Source organism: Sturnus vulgaris, chromosome 6 (genome assembly GCF_052056855.1).
Source record: "Sturnus vulgaris isolate bStuVul1 chromosome 6, bStuVul1.hap1, whole genome shotgun sequence".
Lineage (NCBI taxonomy): Eukaryota > Metazoa > Chordata > Aves > Passeriformes > Sturnidae > Sturnus > Sturnus vulgaris.
In genome coordinates this window covers 23,075,282-23,100,292 of record NC_142248.1, presented here as the reverse complement: position 1 = coordinate 23,100,292, position 25,011 = coordinate 23,075,282, and the positions used below count along the sequence as shown (strand labels likewise).

Genomic DNA, 25,011 nt, shown 5'->3' with positions numbered 1-25,011 from the left:
GGTACTGTACACGTAGATGCCAACCTTCTGTTCCCCAAGAAATACAAAGATTACTAGAAAATTCCTTTTTTGACACTTTTTAAAAAAATTTTTGTACAAGGAGAATATACTTCCTGAAAATACTATTTTCCCTTACTATGAATTGAATTTATATAGAAACAACTGCTCTGAAGCTTCTTGTTCCATATTGAGTTTACACAGTGAAGTTTCTCCTTGCTTCATCCATTTTCTTTATCATGCACTCACTTCTTTGATCTTTTTCCTGTCATTGGTTTCAGTTTTCAAGTGTATATTTACGCTGCTTCTAGACTGCTTCTATCAAGAGCTCTGAATTGGCAAGAAAAGTACATAGAACTCTTAGAACTGCTGCTTTCTCTCCGAACTTCAGCTGCTGTGAGCAAATGTCTTAAAAAGCTCTGTATTAGTGATATGTACAACCTAATTTATAGCAGAGTAGATATACACTTCATATGCAGAAAACTGGAAATTAGCAGAACACTATAGATTTTAAAGAATCTGGTTTTCCAGCGGCCCTGATCATGATTCTCTTGTGGTCTGGTTAGGGGTTGGATAACACAGAAAACTTTGGGTTTCTTCTACTGCCACCTCCATCCTCTGCATCCTCCTTTTTTGTCTTCACTGAATGACTACTACTCTCACTGAGATCAAACATCTCCCAACACTGGCCCTGCTGGTTTGCTGGTATGTAAATCTTAACCTCCTTGCACATAGTGGAAGGAAAAGCACTGATTATAATTTCACTGTTTGACCTCAGAATGGGAAAAAGAGCCCTTTCCTCATTTTTAGATGAATTGCATCTTACTCATTGAATTTGCAAAGCACAATGAATTCTAGCAAACTTGTATTGATAAGAGTGCCTTCCCTCTGAATTAAATTGCAAGTAATTGCTTTGAAGTTGAGCTGGCTGAACTGGGCAACTATGTGATTGTTATGGTTAAATGTGATATTTTCTTGTACCTACCAAATGCAGCTCTTAAATTCACTATTAGAACCACTATGAAGCAAGACATCAGTGTAAGCTTTGGCTAAAAAAGGCTAGATGCTTTAACATTAAATAAAAGACTGTCTAAGCAGCTAACAAAACTACATGAACATATAAATAAGTAAGGAGGGTGCAAATGGGCAAGGGGATGGAGATGGGGGGAAGGAATTTGCACATCAATACACAGTGCCAAGGGACTGTAGTCTGTACTTCAGTTTCTTGATTTTTGGGGTGCTGGGGAAAGGACAATGAAATGAGGTTACACTTTCAGCAAACCAGTGTGTGTTAGCTAACCATAAAAATTATTTATTTGTTGACTCTTCATTAAAAGTCTCTCTGTAATGTGTTTGGGCTTCAAATTTCTCCCTAGTATTAACATTGCACTATTTATTTATGTCTATATCAAACATTGGAGTGATAAACTCCATTATATCAGCTTGTAATTTTGTACCCTTACTGAGGATCTCTTAAAGCTGCTCACTAGGTTTATCTCAAACTTAATTGCTTCATATGAAATTCTTATGTCTGTCTTATTTCTTCTTTTTAGTGAATATTTGGCAATATTCAAGAAGACAGTTGCAATGCATGAAGTGTTTTTGTGTCGTGTGGCAGCACATCCTATTTTGAGAAAGGACTTAAATTTCCATGTATTCTTGGAATATAATCAGGATGTAAGTATTGAAAACTGGTGAGAGAAATCAAGATGTACTTTTATGGTAGGATGGAAAATTGATTAAGAGGGGATTACCTCCTGAAGCAAATTACATCAATTCCTTCATGCCAGACATATTTGTATTGTAAAAGTTAGAATTCATTTAGTCTTTAGTAGTTCATTTTCTGCCACCTGGGGAACCAAATGCACTCTGTGCTCTAACCTCTGAATCAAAAATATTGCTGGAATGCCAGTGTATTTTGGATTAAAAAGACAAGCTTTTGGTGGTGATTTCATTTCACTTGACAGTATACTTTTCCACTCTTTGAATTTTGTTTTTTTTTCTTGTGGAGAAGAATGATGCAACAAAATGGAACACTAATTTTTAGGATTTGGAACTGTGATATAAATTCTGTTGCTAACAAAACTAGAGAGAATTTCTCATGACATGTTCTGATATGTAAAACCTTTCATTTAATGATGAGTGAAAATATGGTTAATTTTTTATGAGTATTGGACTAGTGTGGCTATCCACATGTAACATACTGAATTGAGATTATGGAGAGTACTTTTGGATTCCTAACTCTTTGGTGTTGGAGACAGTGATTGCTTCTATTCTGCATACAGTTCCAGTTATTTTTTAAAATTGCAGGAATCAACATTGAGTGGAAGAAATTATTAAAAAGACTGGCTCAACTGCATACATACTTAATTCAAAATATGTTACACTGGTTCCTCTGTTGCTTGATGTAGAAATGCTTACAGGTTCAGGCACTCAGTTTGCCTAAACTGAGTGAAGTGAGATGGACAGGAAGAGTGTGAGGAGGCTTAAACCAGCATTATCCTCTGGAAGTCAGAGATCTGCCATTCACCAGTGAAACATGGTTATATTAATTCAACTATTGTTACAACAGTTCAGCTATACTGTGCATGATAAATAAAGTGTTATTGATAACTGAGATGTACATTCTCTACATTTGGTACTATCTGCAGGTGCTTGAATGTTTTTTTTTTTATTTTTTCTTTTCCCTAGAATGGTATTTTAGGTGATAAATGATCCAGTAAATGAGGTAGTCTTCATTCTGGATGCAAGGTGCCCTGTCCCCATTAGTGCAGAGTATAAGAATAAACAGAGAACAGGAAAACTGTTTTAGGTGTTGCAGCTAGGGGTATGTAGTTCTATTAAATTTTTTTTAAAGCTTGTATTGCCTTCAGAAAATGAATTAACTTGATAAATTAATTTGTTTTTCAGTTGAGTGTTCGTGGGAAAAATAAGAAAGAGAAACTTGAAGACTTCTTCAAAAATATGGTTAAATCAGCAGATGGTGTCATTGTTTCAGGAGTAAAGGTGATTACTGCTTAACTTAGCAAGATTTTTAATATGATTTTTCCCAGTAGGTATAAGAATGTAGTTGATAAAATAAAAGTAATGAAAATTCAATTTAATTTTTAATTTTTCAAAAGCTACAAGATTGCTTTTATAGCAAGCAGAAATTCTGTAGAGGATTATTTTTAATCTCTTTTTTTTCTAGTAGTAACCTTCCATTTGGTAGCAATTTTTACCAAAGTTTTTAGGTTTAAAGTCTTGTTTTTTTAAACTGCTGGAAAGTGGATAAAACCATGGATTAATTATGACTTAGGGAATATAAAGTCCACATAACTACCTGTTTCATATGAACATTGTTCAAAGCCTATGTTGTAGGCTGTTCCATGGTGTTGAGCATCTGTGTTATTTTAGAGGTTTTAAAAAATAAGTATAAACCAATTATCTCAAACTATAATACAGACAGTATTAACATTTACCTATGGTTACCACATTGAAAGAAATCTGTCATTAAGATGAGTGTTCTGAGCTAGGAGTTCAAATCATTTTGTCTGAGACCACAGCCTCTGTGCTACTGAGTGACTTTCATCCCTCTCCCCTTTTTCTGTGTAGATTACATGTATTCTATTTTTCTGTCACCCTTGCTGACCCTTTGCTATTCCTTCATGTTTAGTTATATAGACCTTTAGGATGCTTGTTGCAAATTCTTAATTCTTACTAAATTCTTAATAGAACTTAAGATCAAGATATAAATGGAGAAGAAATCAGTTCATATAAATGATGTTTTAGACAATAAAAACAGATGCATTTCCTGTCACAGCAACAATGAAATGTGCAAATTTACTCTGCAATTGCTCTGTAGAGAGTGGGTGAAATCCAGTTTTTTAAATTGTTCCTTTTTTTGTAGGATGTGGATGACTTCTTTGAACATGAGAGAACATTCCTGGTAGAATATCACAACCGAGTCAAAGATGCCTCTGCCAAATCTGATAAAATGACTAGATCACATAAAAGTGAGTTGTTTATCCAGGGTGAAAATAGTACTGGTTAAAGTGTACAGAAGTTGTTAGTGAGAAGAAGTAATTTTTAGTTTTCTTTTTGCATGTGGAAAATGAATTCATTTCTCCAAGTGTAGTCTTCAGCGTCTAAAGAAGTTCAGTCTGACTGTATAAGTTTGGGCTTTGCTGTAGTAGACTGGTGCAACACTGAGGATACATTGATTCATCATGCTGTCTGCTTGAAAAGAAATGCACTTCAAGTATTAATATTTTTTTTTTAAGTCTGACTTAGTAATTTAGGTGTAAAGGTGGGTAATATGGCAGTACATGTGATTTTACTCCTAGTACAGTTGTTCTTGACTGGATGTGGTTGATTCCACTGAGTGCAATCTCTTGGCAAACTGGGCATTGCATAACCTTGCTAAAAAGTTACCTTCTCTTGTAGCAAACTCCTGTTTGGGCCATTAGTTCTAGACTAGGTTTCCATTTTTAGCCATTTAAGAGTGGAGACTGGAATGTGTACATTCAGTAGCCTGGTTTGCAGGACCCCTTTTCTTACTGAAACAAGATTTACAACTTGCCTATTGATAGGTCTTCGTAAGCTGAGTGCTAGCTAATGTGATTTCTGAAAGCTTTAGATGGTCTTCTCAAGTGCAGTTCATTTATTTGAAAAAAGGAAAAATCTTTGGGTTAGGACTATTGTGTTTGATTTAGGATTACTGTGTTTTGAGGAGCTCAGAAGAAATTGACCTGTGTTGTCCTTGATTATAAGTTTTTCTGCCTAGATAAATAAAAATTGATCTTCCAGATTCTGTCTACTTCTTTGAAGTTTGGGTCTGATTTACAGATACTTTCTTTGCTGCCTACAGTAATGTAGTTCATACAGAACCAGGTCACAAACCTGTTATGAATCTCTTGATCAGAGCTCTAAAATGGGTATTGGATGAGATGTCAAACCAATAATTTTCTGAGTTCTTCAGATGCTTCTCTTGCTGTTGTATGAACGCTGAGTCTTTTGTAGTTTTATATATCTATGCTAGGAGATGGAAAGAGTCAGTTACGGCTCAATGAGCTAAGGGACCCTGTGTCTGCATTCAGTTCCCACCTGAAGTGGTTTCTGGTGGTGTTGGTTGCTTTCTTAAAATGAGAACTGGACTTCATTCATGGTAATGAAGTGCCAAGATTTATTTACAGAGTGAGAAAGGCTTTTACATTGGTTGTAGAACCGGGAAAATCCTTTGAAATGAGGTTGTAGAGGATCTGATGGGAAAGGATTGATCAAACTCATGACAAAGCTTCACTGGTTTCCAGGCTCAAATCACAATGTTTATTGACAACTTCTGCCAAACTGTGAATTGGGACAAATGGCACCTTTTGAAATTCTGGCTAGAAGAGTAGAGCAATGACTGGGGAAACCTGTTTTGGAAATGGGCAATCTGTAGTTTATGGATAACATGATCAACAGAGAGCTGCAGGGCTTGAAAGACACCAACTTGCTATTTCCAGCAGAAAATCCATTTTAATGTTTACATGGGAGGAATAGAAGGGGAGATTAATTGTTTCATAATACCATTCGTCACTGTAACCAACAGCATTGATGATGTATGGAGTAATGAATTACATGGAAGTTAACCCACTCAATCTGTTAAGGTTGTGTTATTAAGAAAAAATAATACTGCTTAAAGGCATATAAGCTACAGAAATAACAAGCAAATGTATTTTCCTGGTCATTGTTTTCATCATCCGTTGAGTTAATACTTAGAGCTTTTTGAAAAAGCTCTGTGTGCAAAGATGTATTTTTTATGTTGATTATATAGCAATATCTCGCTGGTCAAATTATGCAGCCTTCTCACAAATACTGCTTCTAATTTCATTGTTTAAAGTGACTTAACACTAATGCTACTTTAACCAGTGACTGCTTGTTGAAGAGGTAAAGTTTCCTAAAAACAGAGATGTGCTAGAAAATGTGTTGTATATATAGTGCTGTATTTTTGGTAGTTTGGGGTTTGTTGTCAATGAACTGCTCTCAAGCACAGACATTTTGTTACTGTTAAACTCGGATTTTATTTTTTCCAAATAGTTTTAAAATAAATTTAAATTCAGACTTCAACCATTAAGTTTGTACATCTTCCACCAAAATAAAACCTAAAAAAATTGCACAATAAATTCACCTAGCAGGTTCTAATTGCATAAAATACTCCTAATGATAGACTGTGCAGTTTGGTGAAAGCACTGTTTTTGTGTGAAGTTATCCTTCTTATTAAGTGATGTGATCATTATTTTATTTCTACTTTTGTGTTAAAGCATGTTCTTTTAGAAAAATACTATTTTTGAAGAAAGGAATTTCAAAATTTTCAGAAAGATGAGGAATGAGGTGGTAAAACAAGTGCTTGTTTGTTTTTCTAGATGTGGCGGATGACTACAATAGAATTGGTTCTTCATTATATGCATTAGGAACGCAGGACTCCACAGATATCTGCAAGTAAGATATTGTTTATAACCTATGGGGTAATTTGCTGTGTAGCAGTCTTAATGGTGACCTGCTGAGATTGGTAGTTCTTGTTAGAAGAAAACCAGAATTTATTACAGCTGTATCACATTAAGAAATTTTCTTTTTTAGCATTTAATTTCTTTAGCAGGCTGCATTTAACACCTTTGTTTTAATGGTCGTCTGTAAAAAATACTAATTTCTACAGTCTGTAGAAAATTGCACAGTTGAGATGGAAAAGTCCTTGTCAAATAAGGAAAAAACCACAATTCTATCACCATTAAAAAAAAAAATGTTACAAATATTTTGACATATGCAGCAAGCACAAGTCTCAGTCTGAGTATATGGATTTTTATGAGTGTACCAACATCTTGAAAAATAGTTCTGCTGTTCTGGCAGGTTTACTGCCCTTAGGAAAACAAAGGAATCTACAAAGATCCCCAAAACTTAATAATGTCTCTATGTACAAGTGTTTGTCCTTTAAACTTTCAGTGATTTGCTTGAAGATGAAGTCTGGTGTATTGGAAAATAAAACTTAGTTAACTAGCTTAAAGGTGTCAGTGCTTGTCAACATACACACACAGTTAGTGTGATACTGGTGTCAGTGTGATGACAGATAGGACATGAATATGAAAGTTAACTTTTTAATTTACCTGAATTGCAATTATATACTTCCAAATGTGGTGAGAACTTCTATACCAGATGTTTGATGATAGTATTGATATTTGTTGTAGTCCGTTAGAATGTGTCAGAAATCATATCTGTCTTCTGTCAAAATAGTATAATTTGACTGTAATTCAGTCTGCTGTAAGACTGAAGCCTTGTATAGTCTCCTGCAGTGGAGATATTGCCACACTTTTGCTCAGCATCCCTGAATTCCAAGTAGTACATACATTGTGTTTACTGTGTGAAGAAAAGTACATTCAAATTTGTGTAAAGGACACTTGATAATAGTGCAAGACCATTGACCAGGGTGCTGGTATGTGGGGTTTAATTCACAAAAGCATAAAGCATCCTTGAGGAGCTGAGCAATTATTGTTTACTTTAAAATATCCATCTGTTATGCTTTGTTTGTCCTTTGCCTTTCTTATATTGCACATTTCCCACGCGTTCAAAGTTTGAACCTAGTAAGTTCTCTGAGTTTTGTGAATCACAATTGTAAGCAATGCCTTTGCAGTCTTTATTGCCAGACACAGGGCTATAGTGTGAGTTCATTGTTTGAAACAATGTTGTAATGTGAGCTGTTTCGTTTGCACAGGTTTTTTCTGAAGGTGTCAGAGTTATTTGACAAAACAAGGGTATGTACTATGAAACGGACAACATGTGTCAACAAGGCAATAATACGTGGATTAATATGGGTGCTTCTAGATGGAGTGTTTAAGCAATGTGTAGTATGGAATGAGAAAGTGTAAGATTTCAGTCACGTGTTTTGTAAAATGAACTTTCTAGGCAGTCTGCTGTAATATCCTTGTAAAGCTGCTGTTCCTCTAAAATGCATAGACATCTTCCACATGGAAGGAATCACAGAACGTTTTATGGATAAAAGAAATGAAGAAATTGAATACTTAATCCAAGAAAATGGTGGTCATGCTGCTTTTTTTCTGGAGCCAAGATCTGTTTCTGCAATTATGTGACTCAAAAGTAGTGTTGCTTATGCCTGTAACCAATTTTTCAAATACCTTCTCTTTTGCCTTACTTGTTTGGTTTGGTACAGAGAGGATGTATGCCACGTATCAAGAAAACTTCCAAAATAAAAATGTGTGCATTTCCTAATCTGTTAATTATATCTACATAAACATATACTTCAAAGATAATTAACACAATTACTTGCTTTGACTCAAAATGTTGCATTTCAGAAATTATTTTTTTTTAAATTAGAGTTTAAAAAATGCACTTTCAGACTCTATTTCTACTCTGTTTCAAATGCAAGCAAATTAGTTTATTGGTTTTTAGACCATTTAGCACATACAGTTACACAATTAGTCTGTAAAGGTGCCTTAAAATTTTGTTTTCCTTTGATTTCAACAACATAAAACTGTTTGTGCAACTCTTAATATAAATTTGTTTCTCTGTTTTTTTTCTAGCAGATGATAAATATAATTGCTATTGGGAAAAAAGCAGTTTTTCATATAGAAAGCCAGTTGTCAATTACTGCTTGCAGACTAGCTTATTCCTTGTATTTTAATACAAAATCCTAATACTGCTTCTCATTTTGCATCTTTAAATATCCTGTCATTAATGCCCGATCTCAGTTTTTGAAAAAGACCATCTGTTGTGTACTGTATATTTTACACTGAATTTGTATCATAAAAATGAATACCCAAAGTCTGGGTATTTTTAAGTTGATCCTTTTGCTTACTGTTTTTTTGTTTGGTGGTGTTTTGTTTTGTTTTGTTTTTCCAGAAAATAGAGGCTCGAGTATCTGCTGATGAAGATCTTAAACTTTCTGATCTTCTGAAATATTACCTTAGGGAATCTCAAGCTGCTAAGGTGAATTTATGGATTTTTGTTCAGTGAAGTTGTGTTTTTTTTAACAGAAAAAAAAAAAAAGAGAGAGTGATACGGGATCATCAGCTCACAATATAGATAGATTAAAATGCTGCCACTTCTGGCCTGCAGTTTTTCCCTTAGCTGTAAAACCTATTCCTGTTGAATATAAGGAGTAACAAGGCAGCTGCTGATGTGGGACTGATTGTGTGGAAATGAGTGAGCCACTTAAGGCCAAATCATGCAGAGAAACAGTGGAAGAAGTCGTTTGTGGAAAAGGAAGAAACTGTGCGTTTGCAGTGTGTTTGTGCTTGTAATTGCAAGCAATTCTGCTTTTTTAAAATACTAAAATAGGGTATTCCATATAATCTGCTAGTGCTGATACAAAAACACATGGACTAAATTTGATATTTTGTGCTTACAGAAAATTTCATTCTTACTGTTGTTTGGTATGAGATGATTAAATAACATCACAGAATGAGCAAGCATTTGACAGAAAATGTCTGTAGTTAGAAGATCACAAACTGTTGCACAAAAAATGTTACTATTTTTCTTGGGCTTTGTGTGTATTTCAAATATATAATCTAAATGTAGTTTGTTTCTAATCTAAGAAGCTGTGAAATTTCCCATGGTTTGCCTTTTTGGAGTTTGATCTAAGCCATCTGTTGCTAGCCTCTGTCAGACAAGACGGAGACCAAACAATCTTATGTTGTGGATCTGATCTAGTATGGACATTCCTGTGACTTACAGGATGAAGTAAAGTGAATGCAAATACTTTAGTAAGAACTGAAATACAGCAAGAAGGGCTAAAATTAATTTGATTTTTTTCAATTACTTGGAATACAATGAAATCTTTGGGTAAAGTCTTATAAACTCCATACAACCTTTGTTTTTTTAACAGGATCTCCTATATAGAAGATCTAGGTCACTAGTGGATTATGAAAATGCTAATAAAGCATTGGATAAAGCAAGAGCAAAAAATAAAGATGTGCTGCAAGCTGAAACTACTCAGCAAATATGCTGCCAGAAATTTGAGAAAATTTCTGAATCAGCAAAACAAGGTATTTGGTTGGTCCTTGATCCTATGTTACTTCTTGAAAATTAACATATTTTAGTATGTTATTAATGAGAATTAATGTAATTGATGAGAATAGATTTTTGTACTGTTTCCTAAGCAGGAATATTTTAATTATTATTTATTTATTTTAGAAAGTTCAAATGTTTTTTTTTCTTTTCCTATCTCTGATAGGTAGAGCAAAGTCCAGGTGTACATTACTTGTTAGGCTTTTTTTTTTCATATACGTAAGCTAAGATACGAAATGATAACTGTTAGCAAACAAATATTTTAGTGTTGTTAAAATTCACTTTTTGGTTTTATGCTTTCTTCTGTGAAGGCACCAGTCTGTCACAGTTAAGATACTAGATAAGAGAAGGGAGAAATAATGAAATGAGATTTCAGGTTTACAGAGTTAATAGAGAAAAGGAACCTTATTTACATGTTACTTTTCTTCTGGAAACTTACTGTCCTTTTTAGGTTAATACTTCAGTGACTTAGTAGGTATCTGACTCATCATTTGTGGCAGAGCTGTTCAAGGTTTAAACAGTGTGCTCTCCTGTTTTTATCACTGAAGAGTTGTTTGAGCCTGTAAATCTGGTTAATGATTCCTATAAATGAGACAACTGAGAATGAGTGATCCTGTTAGCCACAAAAGTATATGCAGAAGGCATACTGTTGTTCATCCTAGTTTTAGTTTACTATATTCCCTGAAGACTTTCAAGTATCAGCCTTGAAAGAACAGTGCAGGTGGAATGAGAGAAATAAATGTTAAAAGCATCCACTTGGCAGTCTTTTTCAGAAGAGCTTTGTGTCCACAAAAGGTTACCTAGAGGTGAGGAGCTGCAGTGATGGTTTGCTTTCTTCCAACTGAGTGGCAGTATTTTTGAGCTCAGACTGTGCTAAGATTAAATGTGAGGTTTTTCTTTTTTCCTTCTCTCACCCTTTACCTCTTCCATCCTGAAGGAATGTCTGTTAATAGCTCAGGTGCTAGCAGGGATACTGCTAACGAGTCCATTTTTGTTTTCTGTAGAACTGATAGACTTTAAGACAAGAAGAGTTGCAGCATTCAGAAAAAATCTGGTGGAACTAGCAGAACTGGAATTAAAGCATGCTAAGGTAACTGTGATCCTTTTTGGCCTCTATTTCAAATGATTTTGAATATTATATGCTTGATTAACCACAATGGCTACAGTTGTTGTATGATACACACTTCACATTCAGGAAGGTGAATTTTAAACTAAGCATTGTCCAGAAAGATGAACTTTCTTTATTAACAGACAAAATGAAGTATAGGTGAAGTGTCTCTTTGAGATTGCTTGAGGCGCCTTTGGAAAACTCATATCCCAGAAGACAATTTTGCCTTCAGTTTTATGTTAAATTCTCTGTTTGATATTTACAGTTGCAGAATTGGAAAACTTACCTGTTTTTAAAACTTCATCTCACCATTTCACTATGAGATAGGAAGTGGTTTCTTCTGTTAGCCAGATTTTGGGACTTGATGTATAGGATATTAAGCATGAGATCACACTGGCCTGTCTGGTATGTTGAGTGTGCTTTTTGAACCTTTTTGCCTTTCAACTCTAAACCGTTAGCAAAAGAGGCATGTTGCAGATAGACTTTTCAGGCAAATAAATTTTTGTTGGAAAAGAACTTTAAGATGCCTGTACTGCCCGTAAAATTCACAAATTATTTGATTTCATGGATGACTACAACAGTCTTATTTGAACAGTCTTATAGGTGGAGGCAGCTTTCTTTTAAAAATCAGTTCTTTAGCATTTCTCTTCAAATCTGAAACTGCATAGGTTAGGAAGCTGTGAATTAACTCAGAATATATCTGTTGAAATGACTTGTTAAGAGGTGTATTGCTGCTTTACACTCTTTTCAGTACTGTTGGCGTCATTCTTCATTCTGCTAAACCTATTGCTTGTAAAACCAATGCACTGTAAAAAAGGTTGTTTGGGGGACTTTTTTTAAAAAGGTAGATATAAGTTCAGCTTAATGAGATATGTATTGCTGGTAAAGCAATCAGTAATGTGTGGAACACATGACTCCTTTTTCAGATGAAAGTATTTACTTTAAATAGTCCGGTCTTACTTGCAACAGTTTTTATTGATCTGCCATATTGTGCTTTAGTAAGGGAATGCTTCCATCCTGCTTCAGTCATTGACTCCTCATCATCTCTTGCCACTGACTCTTGCTCAAGTCTCCACATGCCTTGAAGTGGAATGCTTAGACAATGTCTCTGTCTTCTAAAGTATCCTTAAAGAATCACTTCTTTTAACTGTGCAAGTCACAATGTTGGAGTAATACTCTCTTGGATTTTGACAGCTAATAACTACAGAATGCAGGGGGAAGATGTTTAATTTCTATGACTTTCAACTTGATATGTGCTTTCTTGTGTCTTCAGTATACCTGGAAGTGCTTGAAGATTTTTAGCTTTAGTTCGTTGCCACAGCTTGTCTTTAACATGCATTTCTTTGAATAGTCTGTCTGTGACTTACCTTGTCTTTCTATGTTAGTTCAATAAAAGGAAGAAAGAAGCTATTAAAAGACTGGTTTCTTGTTTTTAAAAAAAATTTTATTTTATATATTATATTAATATATTTATCTTTTTATATATTATTTATATATATTATTCTTATTTATATATTATATTAATATAGTAATATATTTATATTATATATTATTTACATTATTATTTTTTATATATTACGTAATATTGTGCCCTGATGTGGGAAGAGCACTGTTAGAGGAATATGACTGAAATGCAAATCATGAACAATGCTCCCATTTCAAGGACTAGGTAGCCCAGCTTTTGCCTAGGCTAAGCTGGGCTGTTTCTAGACATCTAATTCCTCTTGAAGTACAGCCAGAAGAGGACTAGTAGAAGCATGAAAGAAAGCTGTGTTTTTCAGGTAGGCAGTCAATTAATTAAGTCAGATTAAAAGCCCCTTGCTTCTAGGTTCTTGGCTCTTTGCCTGATGCTGCCAGTCTCTGTCTTTGTGCTTTTGCACTTATTGAAGGCAGGCATGTGAAGTTTTAATAGCAACAAAGTGGCAATTACTTGGTCAATCCAGTGTGGAGCACAGCTGCTGACAAACTTAGCAACATGACCTGTTACCCAAGTCAAAGTGTTTGCTTCCAGCAAAAATGCGAAGTAGGGAGGAGGTCTCACTGCCGCAGCCTTTTGCTCGAAATCTTCTATTATGGGTTTTCTTTTTCAGCAGTGAGTGCCTCCAGACCAGATGCCATGCAGATGCATCTGTTTCTGAACCAGTCTAGCCATGTGTTTTCTGGACTTGGAGCTGCCTCGCACAAAAAACACGGAGTTGAAATATGATGTAGCTGTAGGTGCTAAACTCACCTGAGAGGCTCTTTTGGAGGAATTCAGACACAGTGAAGGCTGCTGCTTGACTTGCTGCTAGAGTTACTTGGTCTGTGTGGAAAGAAAAACACAAATCCCAAAATACAGGGGCTGCTGCACAGAAGTCGGAGTGACCAAAGAATTGAGAGAAGGTTCTGAGGCTTGCATTTTGTGAGCTATACTTGCCTGTACCTCTAAAAGACTTGAGGGCCATAGGGAAATAAACTCAGCAAATCAGGGACACTGCATATACAAATTCTAAGTAAACCCTCTCTGCCCAGTTATGTTCACACTACTTCCCTATAACATACTTCTTGGAAATATTTTTAATATCCTTTATCCTTTTTGAATTTCAACTCAAGACTTTTGAAAAAGCTAAAAATCAGACTGTGGGTTGAGTTTGCTTTAAGTTGATGAAAGGGCAGACTGCTGCCAGGAAGGATGATGAAGTATGACTCTTCCCTTATGTTGGCACAATTACGTGTGCAGCTGCATAGTAAGAAGGCGCTGAAAGTTGCTCTGGGTTTTCCTAAGCTTTACTTTGTCTTGTTTTCACAACATCCCTTGTATCAAAACACACAGTTTTGGCTGGGAGGGTCTGGCAATAAAAGAGAGCTGCCTTCTTAGCAGCAGCATGTACCCTAGATTTATTTAGAATAGCTGCCAAACTGAAGCTTGAGATTATCATTGGTCAGTGACCTACTCTAAACATACTGATGTTTCTTTTTCTGTGGCCATTCTGGCTGATTATCCCCCTAGGTAGTGCTTAGCTTCTGTTTTGCTAGCTCTGTATTTCTTCATGACTTAATGCAGCTGTAGCTAATGTAAGATCTGAGTAAGTTTTTGGCCATTTTGGTGCAAAAGCTGCACTTGGTGTACTGTTCAGTATTTTAAATGCTTCGATTTTGAGGTATTCCTGTTTTGGATTTCATGTTCAGGAAGCTGGTTAAACTGCTAAGGTTATAATCATATACTTAGTTAATATTCACATGTCAGAAGACTCTAAATGTACAGCCAAGGCTATGAATGCTCTAAGGCAGCCACTTCCTTCACGTAAATAAACAGAAACCTGTATTTTCCACAACCATTAATATATACACTCCTGCCTCTCTGGGTTTTTTGGAAAAAGAATTTCTTGTGGTACTAGCAACAGATGTATGTTTGGAACTGACAGAAGAAGGAAGTAAGCAAAATGCAGTGCTAAGGGATTTGCTGAAATGTTTTGTCAGTAATTCTTTCTTTCCTGAAAAGGATTTTTCTGTCACTGTAGTTCTGCCAGTAATTTTAATATCTACAGCTTAGGAGTGTGAGCTGGGAAGAAACACTTTCTGAATCTGAATGCTTTCTCAAGCTCTGCTGATGTAAGTCAAGTATATCAGATACTGCAGTCACAAGAAGTAATGGCTCACAGCTTCTATTGTCCTTGATTTACTATAATTTAAGTAAGGTGGTTCTTGTGAACTTTGTAAATTTGATCTAATGAAAATGAATTATGTGCTATTTGGAAAATTTTCGTAGACTGGCTGGCTTAATCTGGCAATGACTGAGGTGTAAAGGATGTTGTGATGGTTTAACCTCAGCTGGCAACTAAAACTCAAAAAAATGAGAAAACTTGTGGGTTGAGTAAAAAGACAGTTTAACAGGGAAAGCAAAAGCCGTGCACACAAGGAAAGCTAAACAAGGATTCTATTCAGTGTTTCCCATGGGCAGGCAGATGCTCAGCCATCTCCAGGAGAGCAGGGCCCCATTATGTGTGACAGTGACTTGAGAAGACAACAGTCTGAATGCCCCTCTCTTCCTTCTTATTTCCCCTACCTTATATTGTGAGCATGATGTCATATGGTCTGGAATATCCCTTTGGTCACTTGGGGTGAGCTGCCCTAGCTGTGTCCCCTCCTAACTCGCATGCACCCCCAGCCACTTTACCAGCATGTCAGTACGAGAAGCAGAAAAGGCAGTGTAAGAGCTGCTTTGCAATAATGATATCATCTCTATGTTATCATTACCATTTTCAGCACAAGTCCAAAACACATCCCCATATTATTATTATTATTATCATATTAGCCACTGCCAAAACCAGCACAGATGTCTTGGTAACTTTTTTTTTAAAGAGTGCTACATGATGGTCTGTAAATTACAAATATACTTAATACTTCCGTAATAAGATGACCAAAAGATTATTGTCACACTTTAGTTACAGGTAATGTGTGCAGTTCATAAGTGTATGTCAGATTGAATTCCATTTGAAGACTGAAGACTTCAGACTGAAGTATTCCTCTCAAATCATTAATCCATTACAGTCAAAAATCAGCTTTTCAGTTACAGAGACCTTAAATTTATGAATCCTGTACCAAGATGGGCCACCAAGTCCCCATGTATCTTGCTTATATAGAACTTGTTCATGTCACTGAATTACAAGCCTTCTAAGAAATAGCTTGTGACTGTCCTCTGCCAGTGTAGACATAAAGAGACAAAAAAGCTGTTGAAGCTGTATCTGAAATTGCTGCCTTCTGGATAAGATTGAGGAGGATTTAGTAGACATAGCTGGGAATCTGTTTTCAAGCCTTTAAATCAGTTAATTGCTTAATCTGGATTATAAGAACCTGAAGGGGCATAGAATTATGATTGACCTTCTGAGACTGAAAGATGAACATCTTGCTTATCTATCACAAGTCACTTGGCGTGCTTTTAACTGAAAAAGTAATTATAAATTCTTAAGGACTTCTGTGGACTGTTTATGGAAAACATACAAATCACAGATACTTACATGTTTTTATGTGTCTGAAGTTTTCTTTATAGGTCTCTTTTTTGATCCAAAAACATTTTTAGAAGTCAGCAGTTTCTTCCATGTTCATAACTGGGCATTCAGACTGCTTTGTTCCTCCATTTTATCTGAACTTGATAGGAATTACTCTTAACACTGTCAACAGTCCAGTACTTTTTTCTTACACAGAGATTTCAGATTTGGGAACAAATGTAGTACAGGTATTTAATAGTGAATAGGTAGTAGTTTAAAGTGATGTAAGCATAAATGAATGCACATATGAATACTGGGTTGTTTTGGTGTTTTTTTTTCCTGCAAAGTAAATTCTGGCTTGTCAATCACATTTTCTTAATTCACGAGGATATCAGTTCTTTAAATTCATTCAGACACATGAAAATCAGCTTGTATATTTTTATGGAAGAGCCAGAACGCTTTAAATAAGATTAAAAACTGTCTTTGGAAAGAAGGCCAGAACTTGGCTTAGAGTTAAGATGAGTTAATGTTCTGATAATCACTTCTGTAGCTCCAGCTGTAATGGCTAATCTCAATTTGATGGCTAAATCACCTGGCTAAGCATGTAGATCAGTCTGCTGTCTTTCTACCAGGGTCTCCTCCTTGAACAAAGCTGTCAGCTCGAATGGCCGCTATAAACAAGGAGATCCCAAGTGCTATGAATTGTTTAATATTTGTTGATGAATACAGTATTCAGTGTGACACATGAAAATTTACACATTGAGAATTTCATTCTAGAGACAGCAATGGTCGTACAATATAAAATATTTTATACTTTGCAACTGTCAATTTCATTGCTGAGAGTGTTCTGCAATGAATAGTTTTTGTAGCCAGACTAGACCTCTAGGAAGAAACATGAAAGGGTATTAAGTGCTTGTTTTGGAGTCTTAAGGTGGCTTTGTTTATTTCTATGATACTATATTCCTACATTCAAAAAAACTTCTAATACAAAAGTTACACATACTTTTCCATAAGTTTTAAAATCTGTCTATTCTTCTTTAGTGGTGTAATTGCTATTTTAAAAACACAGTTCTGTCACAAGCTTAAAAGAAAGAAGACAAATGTGGTGATATTTTTCTTTATTTTTACAGGGTAACTTACAGCTTCTGCAGAGCTGCCTGGCAGTGTTAAATGGTGACACATAAGCTACGTTCCGTCCTCCCACTAACAAGGGCTGCCCTCCTCTGGATTTTGTTTTCATGACTTTAAATAGGCATTTACAGTTCCCTGGAGAAAACATTTGACAAAGTGCACATAAGCAAGCTTCTTCTTTCAAAAGAATTAAACACCTGAAAGTAGCTCCAGACTATATGAACAGCATACTTGTTACACATACATATTCATGTTTATTTAATCATTATATGCTTTCATTGTTCAGAAACCAAATGCTCGGGTTTTGTGAAAATAGCCAATATAATAATGTTCATGTTATGAATACTATGATACGGCTTCAATCTTATTTACCTTTGTAAGTAATTTCTGAAGATCACCATTTGAAGCACATTGTTCAAATGGCCTAAATATTACCATTAGATATTTGAATATTGTTACTATAATGGCATTGTATACACTTAGGTTTTTTTCCATGTACTTATATCAAAAAACTTATCTTTTTTTCAATTGTGAACATTTCTTAGAAATTTTGGAGAACTTTGTGTAACCTTTATAACTATGATTTAAAAAGAAAAGCAGATGCATTAGTATGTTTGCCTTAACTTGTAGACTAATCCAATTATTGTAAAATAAACCATGAAATCAGTGATTTTTCTAAAATGATGCAGACACTGTATCATCTATAAGCTTAGTATTTTCTAGTAAATTAGATTAATTTGTTTTTTTTTCTCTATTCATCGTGTAAAAACCATTGACTGAGTATTGGATTGGTCTGACGCTACTCGCCCAGTACTTTTTCACTTGCATTCTCAGGTTTTATCTGTTTGTCTGTGACTTTCCTATCCAGTGTACTTAAATTGTTTTGAGCTTGGTGGCTGACTCTGCAATTTCTTTGGCAGAAATAGGTTTGAGAGATCTTCCTGAGTTTCTTCTGAGAAAGGGGAAATAAAGTAGCAGAAGGGAGTTCAGAAGGTGCATAAAATATCAGTGAAAAGTAATACTGCCCCACTGTGATACAGATAAAATGTTTTGCTTCAGGATAAAAGTGAAGGTATCCCCTATAAAGAAATGTGTGAAAAGAATCTCATTCTGCTAACTGGAAATAAGACTTAGAGCTATGAATCCAATATTGTTAGTTGTATTGATTGGTCTCCCTTCCTTGAACTGTGACCCTTTTCCAAGAGGTGCTGCTATGTTGTGTAATTTCACGATGTCATAAAATTAGGCTTTACTTGATGAACTGCTCTTCACAGTGGGATTGCTGCTTTACAAGCAATATATGCTGTTTGTAGTCCTTCAGTGGAGCAGCGAAGTTTGGGTGAATGGTATGGCTGGAAATGCAGATCAGTATAAATCAATGTCTGTGTGATTACAGATGCCCTGTACTGCCGCACGGAGATGTGGGGTTTATTTTTCTCAGATAGGGGGAATTGCACAGTGTAGTATACTTACCCTGCTGCCTTGCACATCAGAACATTGCAGAGGCAGAGAAGTTTGCATTGTGCTTTGATTCATGTACCCATCACCTCAGGCTTCGATGACCAGTGTCCAGTGGGTCTTGGCCATTTACATAGTACAGAGAGTATTCCCAGCAATGCCTACTACACTAATACTGTGCTGTTCATCTTCTAGATATAACAGGTATAATTCCTAAGGAACTCATCTATAAATAGGCTACAAGGGACAACGATGACAATGTATATATCGTTAACAATATTGTAAATATTTTAAGTAGGATGTGGGAACAGTTTTTAGATTAGTCCTCGCTGTTGAGTGTTACTAGCTTATTAAATTTTTTCCAAGCCTCTTGGTATTGGGTGTGTCTCTTAAAGCTCAAACTCTGGCTCGGTAACTCTGGAAAAAAGTGCTTGGAACGTGATCCGAGGACTTGTAACTCCAAGGAGAAAAGGGAAGCGGCCCGGGAGGCGGCCGTGGCGGCGGGGGCGCCTTTCCCCGGCGGGGTGGGGCCGGCGGGGCGGGGCCGGGCCGGGCGGGGCTCGGCCTCCGGAAGCCGCCGCGGCGCCCGGAAGGGGCCGGGCCTGGCTGCGGGCTAGCAGCGGTGCCGCCATGAGCTGCTTGCGGGAGGAGGACGATCCTTACGTGGTGGAGGAGCCCAGCGATGAGGAACGAGCGCTCAGCAGGTGCCTGGAGCTGCCGGCCGGGGGGTGGGCTCGGGCCGGCGGGCCCCGGTCCCCGCCTGGCCTGTGCTGCCCCGGACGCGCAGTGACGCTGGGGGTGCCATGCCCCGAGCGCTGGGGCTCTCGCACGGCGCTGGGCTGCCCGCGGAGCGCAGCAGGATCGGGCTCACATCAGCCACGGCGATTTCCTTGAAAGCGGCGTATTTATATTTCTGACCGCGCAGCTCCCTGCGCGGAGCGAGAGCTGCAGGGGCATTGTGGCAGGCCGCACGCAGTCGGCTGAGGCTTCTTTGCCTCCTTTAATATCCCTAAGCCAATAAAGTGTTTTAATATGTACATTGCCCGTAAACATAGGAGCACGTGCTTTCCAGTGCGCCCACACAATTCAGATGTTCGTTTTCCAAGTGACTATGCCCACGTTTCAGCCTGTTTGTAGTAATTAAGTGTGTACCACTTAAATGTTCGTAGCTCAGAGGATGAGGTGGATGTGCTCCTACATGGCACTCCTGACCAGAAGCGGAAGCTGATACGGGAGTGCCTGACTGGCGAGAGCGAGTCTTCCAGTGACGATGAATTCCAAAAGGAGATGGAAGCAGAACTGAACACCACCATGAAAACTATGGAAGGCACATGGAAATCACCCGAAATAGGTGAATCACACTTAACATCTGCTTGCATGTGAAATCATGAATTACGTGTTAGTGGCCAAATCATCTTTAGGTTTTGGTTGTATAGTTAAGAATATTTGGCAATATTTACATCACCACATCCATACAGCACAGAATAAGAATTTTGGTGCAGAGTGGCTGTGACTGCTTGTTCATCAAGTATTTTGAACTTCTGTGGCCCTGAAATCTTGGGGGGCTTCTTTTAGTGATTTTTATTGTAATCAAAGTTCGTGAAACAATGTGCCACACCTGTATTTCTTCCACATGACTAAAGATGTCTTATGAGTATTATGTAAGGCAGAGATAGGCATATTTGACGTGGTGTCCTCTGTTTCTAAAGGGAGTGTTGAAACTTTCCTTCACATGGTACCTGAGGTTCATCTTTGAGGGAGAGGGAGCAGCTCTGCTCTGAGAATGCCTGTAAATGAAGTAACACAAGTGATGTGAATGATAAGGGTGTGGAATAAACTGGGAGAGCTGTTACTTAACACACTTAGGTAGAACAGAGCACTTTGGACAGAGTAACTTGAAAGTAAAGGTTTGTTATGGGCTATGTACTCTGGGCTGTATACACCTTTTAGTGGGATGTTCTTACCACTTCTAATTTCACCTGTAGGTACTTCCTCGAGTACTGGGCTGACTGGATCTGCTAGCACTTCAAAATACTATGATGACGTTTACTTCGATTCTGATTCAGAGGATGAAGATAAAATAGGTAAATGACAAAAGCAAGAGGAGGGCATCTTTATAGTACCACTCACTGTCTCAGATCCTGTAAAATCCTCTTGAGGGAGTCAAGAGGCTGTTTTTGAAGGTATCATTTTTGAGGGGAATTACCAGCCTGTATCATCTCAGTGTAGTTCCTGCAATTTTATGATGTATCCCAGTGTAATGCTTTGGGGCCATGCACTTGGAGGAGAGATGAGCCAGGCATTTGAGTTTCAGTTTAGATTTATAGCAAGGATTTGAATGAAAAATTGTATATTTTGATAATTTGTGTCTGATGGATGTAACACATTCATGCACAAATTTTTCCAGATACACAGGATGTCCGGAAAAACAGAAAACATCAGCAACGTCGGATTCTCTCCAATGATGAGCTCCTGTATGACCCAGAAGAAGACAGTAGGGACCAAGAGTGGGTAGACTCACAGAGGAGAGGGTAAGCAACCATGAATACTTGAATTGTAAGATGCTTAACATCAACTGAAAGTTTTAAATTAAAATGGTAAATGTAGAGAAAAAGCTAATGCTGTCAAATTCATGCAATGAAACTATTTTTTATATATAAACTTAAAGCATAAGAAACTTACATGCCTGGAAAATATTTTAGGTGTATGTAATGGAAGTTGAGTCTTCAAAGCTACACAAAACTTTAATATTTTTTAAATCAAGATTTCCTAATTCTCTACACCAGTTTCGTCTGTAGATCTCATGTAAACAACCATGCTGTGAATTAAAGCGTTGCAAGATTATTTGATTGCTGATTAATATTTCTTCCTGATAAATACTGTATTTCTGGTTTTAGAAAACTTTGAATTTGGCAAGCCACAAAACGTTCAGAGAAAACAGGAATAATACAAAGCTACTTTAATGAGGATTTTTTAAAAGTTGAAGTAGAGAAATTGTTGTTGAAGCAGAAGTAAAATTTTCCACTTAAATTTGTTGAATAAAATAATGAATGTCGCCTGCAGAGATTGCACTTGAGATACTTGCTTTGTCAGGAGAGGAGAGGGTTATTGGGCACAAATTCTCATGTTAAATGTATTTGTCTCACCAAATGAAAATACACTGTTAATCTAAAGATACTGTGTTTTCTCCTCACCTTCTCATTTATGTTCTTTGAGTTAATGAAAATGGTGTCCAGAAAGTGCCAAGTATTAATTGGTGTATTTTAATGCAAAGAAAGGTTTGACATTGAATTGACATGGCCAGCAGCAAGGGCATGTAATCACACTTTTTGTCTCTGCTTCCCCCTCTCTCAAATTGATAGATACCGTAACCAGAGAAGAGCACGACAGCAGCGTCAGGCAAAACCTGCAGCTGTTCCAAATAGTGATGCTGTTCTGAACTGCCCTGCTTGCATGACAACATTGTGCCTGGACTGCCAGAGGTAACAACAGTGAACAATAAGGGGTCTTTCTGACTTTGGTCAGTAGTATTGTTAGTATATTCAGTTTGATCTACGGATTTTTATCAACTCTGTCTTGCAGGGTAGCCCTAATAACAGAAGGCAAGTAGATGTTAGTCAGATTTAGGGTTAGATGCTGGTTTGTAGGAATGATGATCAGTTTAACCTGCAGCGTGGAGATGTGGAAGAATAGGGTAAAATGTTAGCAGAGTGGAGAAGGTAAATTTAAAAAAAAAATCGCAGAGACTCGACAGGCATTTCAGGCATATTGGGGATTTCAGAGATACCTATCTATATATATTTTGGTTTGATATTTAGAGGCATAAAACTATTCCAGGTTATTTTTGTCTAAAAATGCCTTGTTAACGGAGGATTAAGCAAAATAAAGATAGCTTATTCTTACTTGGTTTGAGTCTTAGCAGTTACAGTTTTGGGTTATATTTAAAAGTGCCAGGAAGGTATTCAGGTGAGAATCCACAGTGTGTTTGCCACTCTTCAGTATCTGAAGAGTGTATTGCAGCCCTAGTTAGTGCTGCTAACCCGTGCTAAGGAAAGGAAAATGTCTTCTAAAAACAACAGATGGCTGCAATTCTATGTTTTTATTATTTTTGTAGCTGTGACTTCTGTTTATAAAATTCCTATTTATTTGGCTTTCAGCCCTGTAGCATGTTACTTCATATCTTTAATCCCACTTGCAGTGATGGTAACAGATTTCTTGGAAACAGAGTTGTATGAATGATATGACTTGCATTTTCTCCCCTTCTCCATAGACATGAATCTTACAAAACACAGTACAGAGCAATGTTTGTGATGAACTGTGTTGTTAACAAAGAGGAAATACTGAAATACAGAAAGAAGGTAAAGAGAAGAAGTAAGAAAATGAAGCACAGCAAAGAAATTGGCTCTATACAATCAAATCAAGAAGAAAAAGAAGAAGAAGAAGAAATATACCATCCAGTGTTATGTACTGAGTGCTCAACTGAAGTAGCAGTAATGGATAAAGATGAAGTTTTTCACTTCTTCAATGTTCTGGCCAGCCACTCCTAATGTGCAAATGCAGGGGGAAAAAAAATCCCGTGCTGTTTTTAAGAGTGTGGAAAGTGTTAGAAATGCAGGCACACTCGCCTTTTTTAAAATGTGGTCTTAGAAATGTACATTTTCATCTGAGAACTTTATAATGGTTGGACTTTTTGCAAAGTTTATAAAAGGCATACAGTTAACTGCGTGTATATGAGAGCAATATTCTTTCCCACCATCAAGCGGTTGTATTAGTGGGGATTGAATATTTTGTAAATACTGTGTTAAGATCTGTATATTATGATCATTCCCTGTATATATACTATCCATTCATTTTCTCAGTGTGTATTAGAACACCTTCTTGGAATAAATACTTTATAGTAACTGATTTTCCATAGCTGCACTGGTTATATTTATAGCAAGGGATAAACAACATTCAGTCAGAATATATGATGTCATTAGGCTGTTGTTCTTGGTAGATTTGCACACGAGGTCTGTTAATGGTTTTACCCCAACTGGCAACTAGGCCACACAACTGCTTGCTCACTCCCCCTGCCCCCTCCCCCAGTGGGGAGGAAAATTTGGACCTGCAAACTCATGGCAAATGAGCCCACACTGGAGCAGGTATTCTGATGGAACTTGTGACTCTGTGGCAGGCCCATGTTGGAGCAGGCTGTGCCTGAAGGACTGCACTCTGGAAAAATGACCCACATAGGAACAGTGTGGGAAGAACTGTTGCCTGTGGGCTGGACTCATGGTAGAGAAGTTAGTGGAGTTCTCTCTGCTGTGTGAGGTACCCCACACTGGAGCAGGGGAAGGACTTCTCCTGGAGCAGTGGCAGGAACAGTAGGTGATGAACTGACCCTATTCCCAGTCTCCCTGTACTTTGGTGGGGAAGGAAGTAGAGCCCAAGAAGGAGGGAGAGTTAGGGGAAAGTGTTTTTAAGATTTATTGTACTTCTCATTATCCTGCTCTGATTTTGTTAGTAATAAATTCAGTTAGTATCCCTAAGTTCATTGTATTTTGCCCATGATGGTATTCGGTGAGTGAGCTTTCCCAATACTTAACTCATGGACCTTTGTTTCCCCATCCATATGCAGAGGGGAGTGATAGAGCAGTTTTGGTGGGTGGCTGGTGTCCAGCCAGGGTCAACCCACCACAACACAACTGCTCACCACCAGCTGATCGAGAGCCAGTTTGTCCTTAAACAGTGATCATCTGCCTTCCAGGTAACTGCCCCACTCTATATACTGGGCATGATATTTTAGGGTATGGAATATCCCTTTGTCCAATTCAGTCACTTGCCCTGGCCATACTCTCCCAGTTTTTTGTGGAGGTCCTCATTGGCAGAGTATGAGACACTGAAAAGTCCTTGACTTATCATAAGTACCACTTAGTGTTTTGCCAGTGAGCAGGGTCAGAGACAGACACATTCAGACACCAACTTAATGAACAGTGTAATTTACTATAATGCAAAACTGCAAAGAGTCACAAAAGGATAGGCTATGCAATGCACATAATCCTTAGCAAAGAATTACAAAAGGATATGGTAAGCAATGCACCTAATTGTTAGTATAAAAGAATGCCCATAGTGATTAAGAAAGATATATCACAAGTTACCCTAATACTTGACCATCATCCAAATCCTCAAAGCATCATCTGGGGAGGAAGCTGTCACAGCAAAGGTCTGGAGAACCATGCCCAGTAACACAACTCCAGTGGTGCGTCCACCTTGCAGGCCAGGAGGCTCCCCTGACTTTGCTGTGACAGTAGCCCAGATTTTATACTGTTAAAC

At 37.2% G+C, this 25,011-nt stretch overlaps 2 protein-coding genes across 3 annotated transcripts in view; both read left to right on the top strand.

The window, feature by feature from the left end:
* The window catches only part of SNX6 (sorting nexin 6), a 28,873-nt gene extending 9,804 nt beyond the window's left edge, over positions 1–19,069 (top strand). For both annotated transcript variants that reach the window (XM_014890998.2, XM_088167280.1), the window contains exons 6-14: positions 1,551–1,674; positions 2,908–3,003; positions 3,887–3,992; positions 6,384–6,459; positions 7,724–7,763; positions 8,869–8,955; positions 9,854–10,013; positions 11,040–11,125; positions 17,241–19,069. In XM_014890998.2, coding sequence (XP_014746484.1) covers positions 1,551–1,674; positions 2,908–3,003; positions 3,887–3,992; positions 6,384–6,459; positions 7,724–7,763; positions 8,869–8,955; positions 9,854–10,013; positions 11,040–11,125; positions 17,241–17,294 — 829 coding nt within the window. In that variant the 3' untranslated portion in view covers positions 17,295–19,069. The remainder of the gene's footprint in view (positions 1–1,550; positions 1,675–2,907; positions 3,004–3,886; positions 3,993–6,383; positions 6,460–7,723; positions 7,764–8,868; positions 8,956–9,853; positions 10,014–11,039; positions 11,126–17,240) is intronic.
* A 205-nt stretch (positions 19,070–19,274) lies between these two features.
* Positions 19,275–23,604, top strand: EAPP (E2F associated phosphoprotein). The gene is made up of 6 exons (XM_014891011.2): positions 19,275–19,403; positions 19,869–20,050; positions 20,685–20,783; positions 21,107–21,230; positions 22,062–22,181; positions 22,970–23,604. The coding sequence occupies exons 1-6, from the start codon at positions 19,330–19,332 to the stop codon at positions 23,244–23,246; spliced, it is 876 nt and encodes a 291-aa protein (XP_014746497.1). The 5' UTR covers positions 19,275–19,329; the 3' UTR covers positions 23,247–23,604.
* The last annotated feature ends 1,407 nt before the right edge of the window (positions 23,605–25,011 follow it).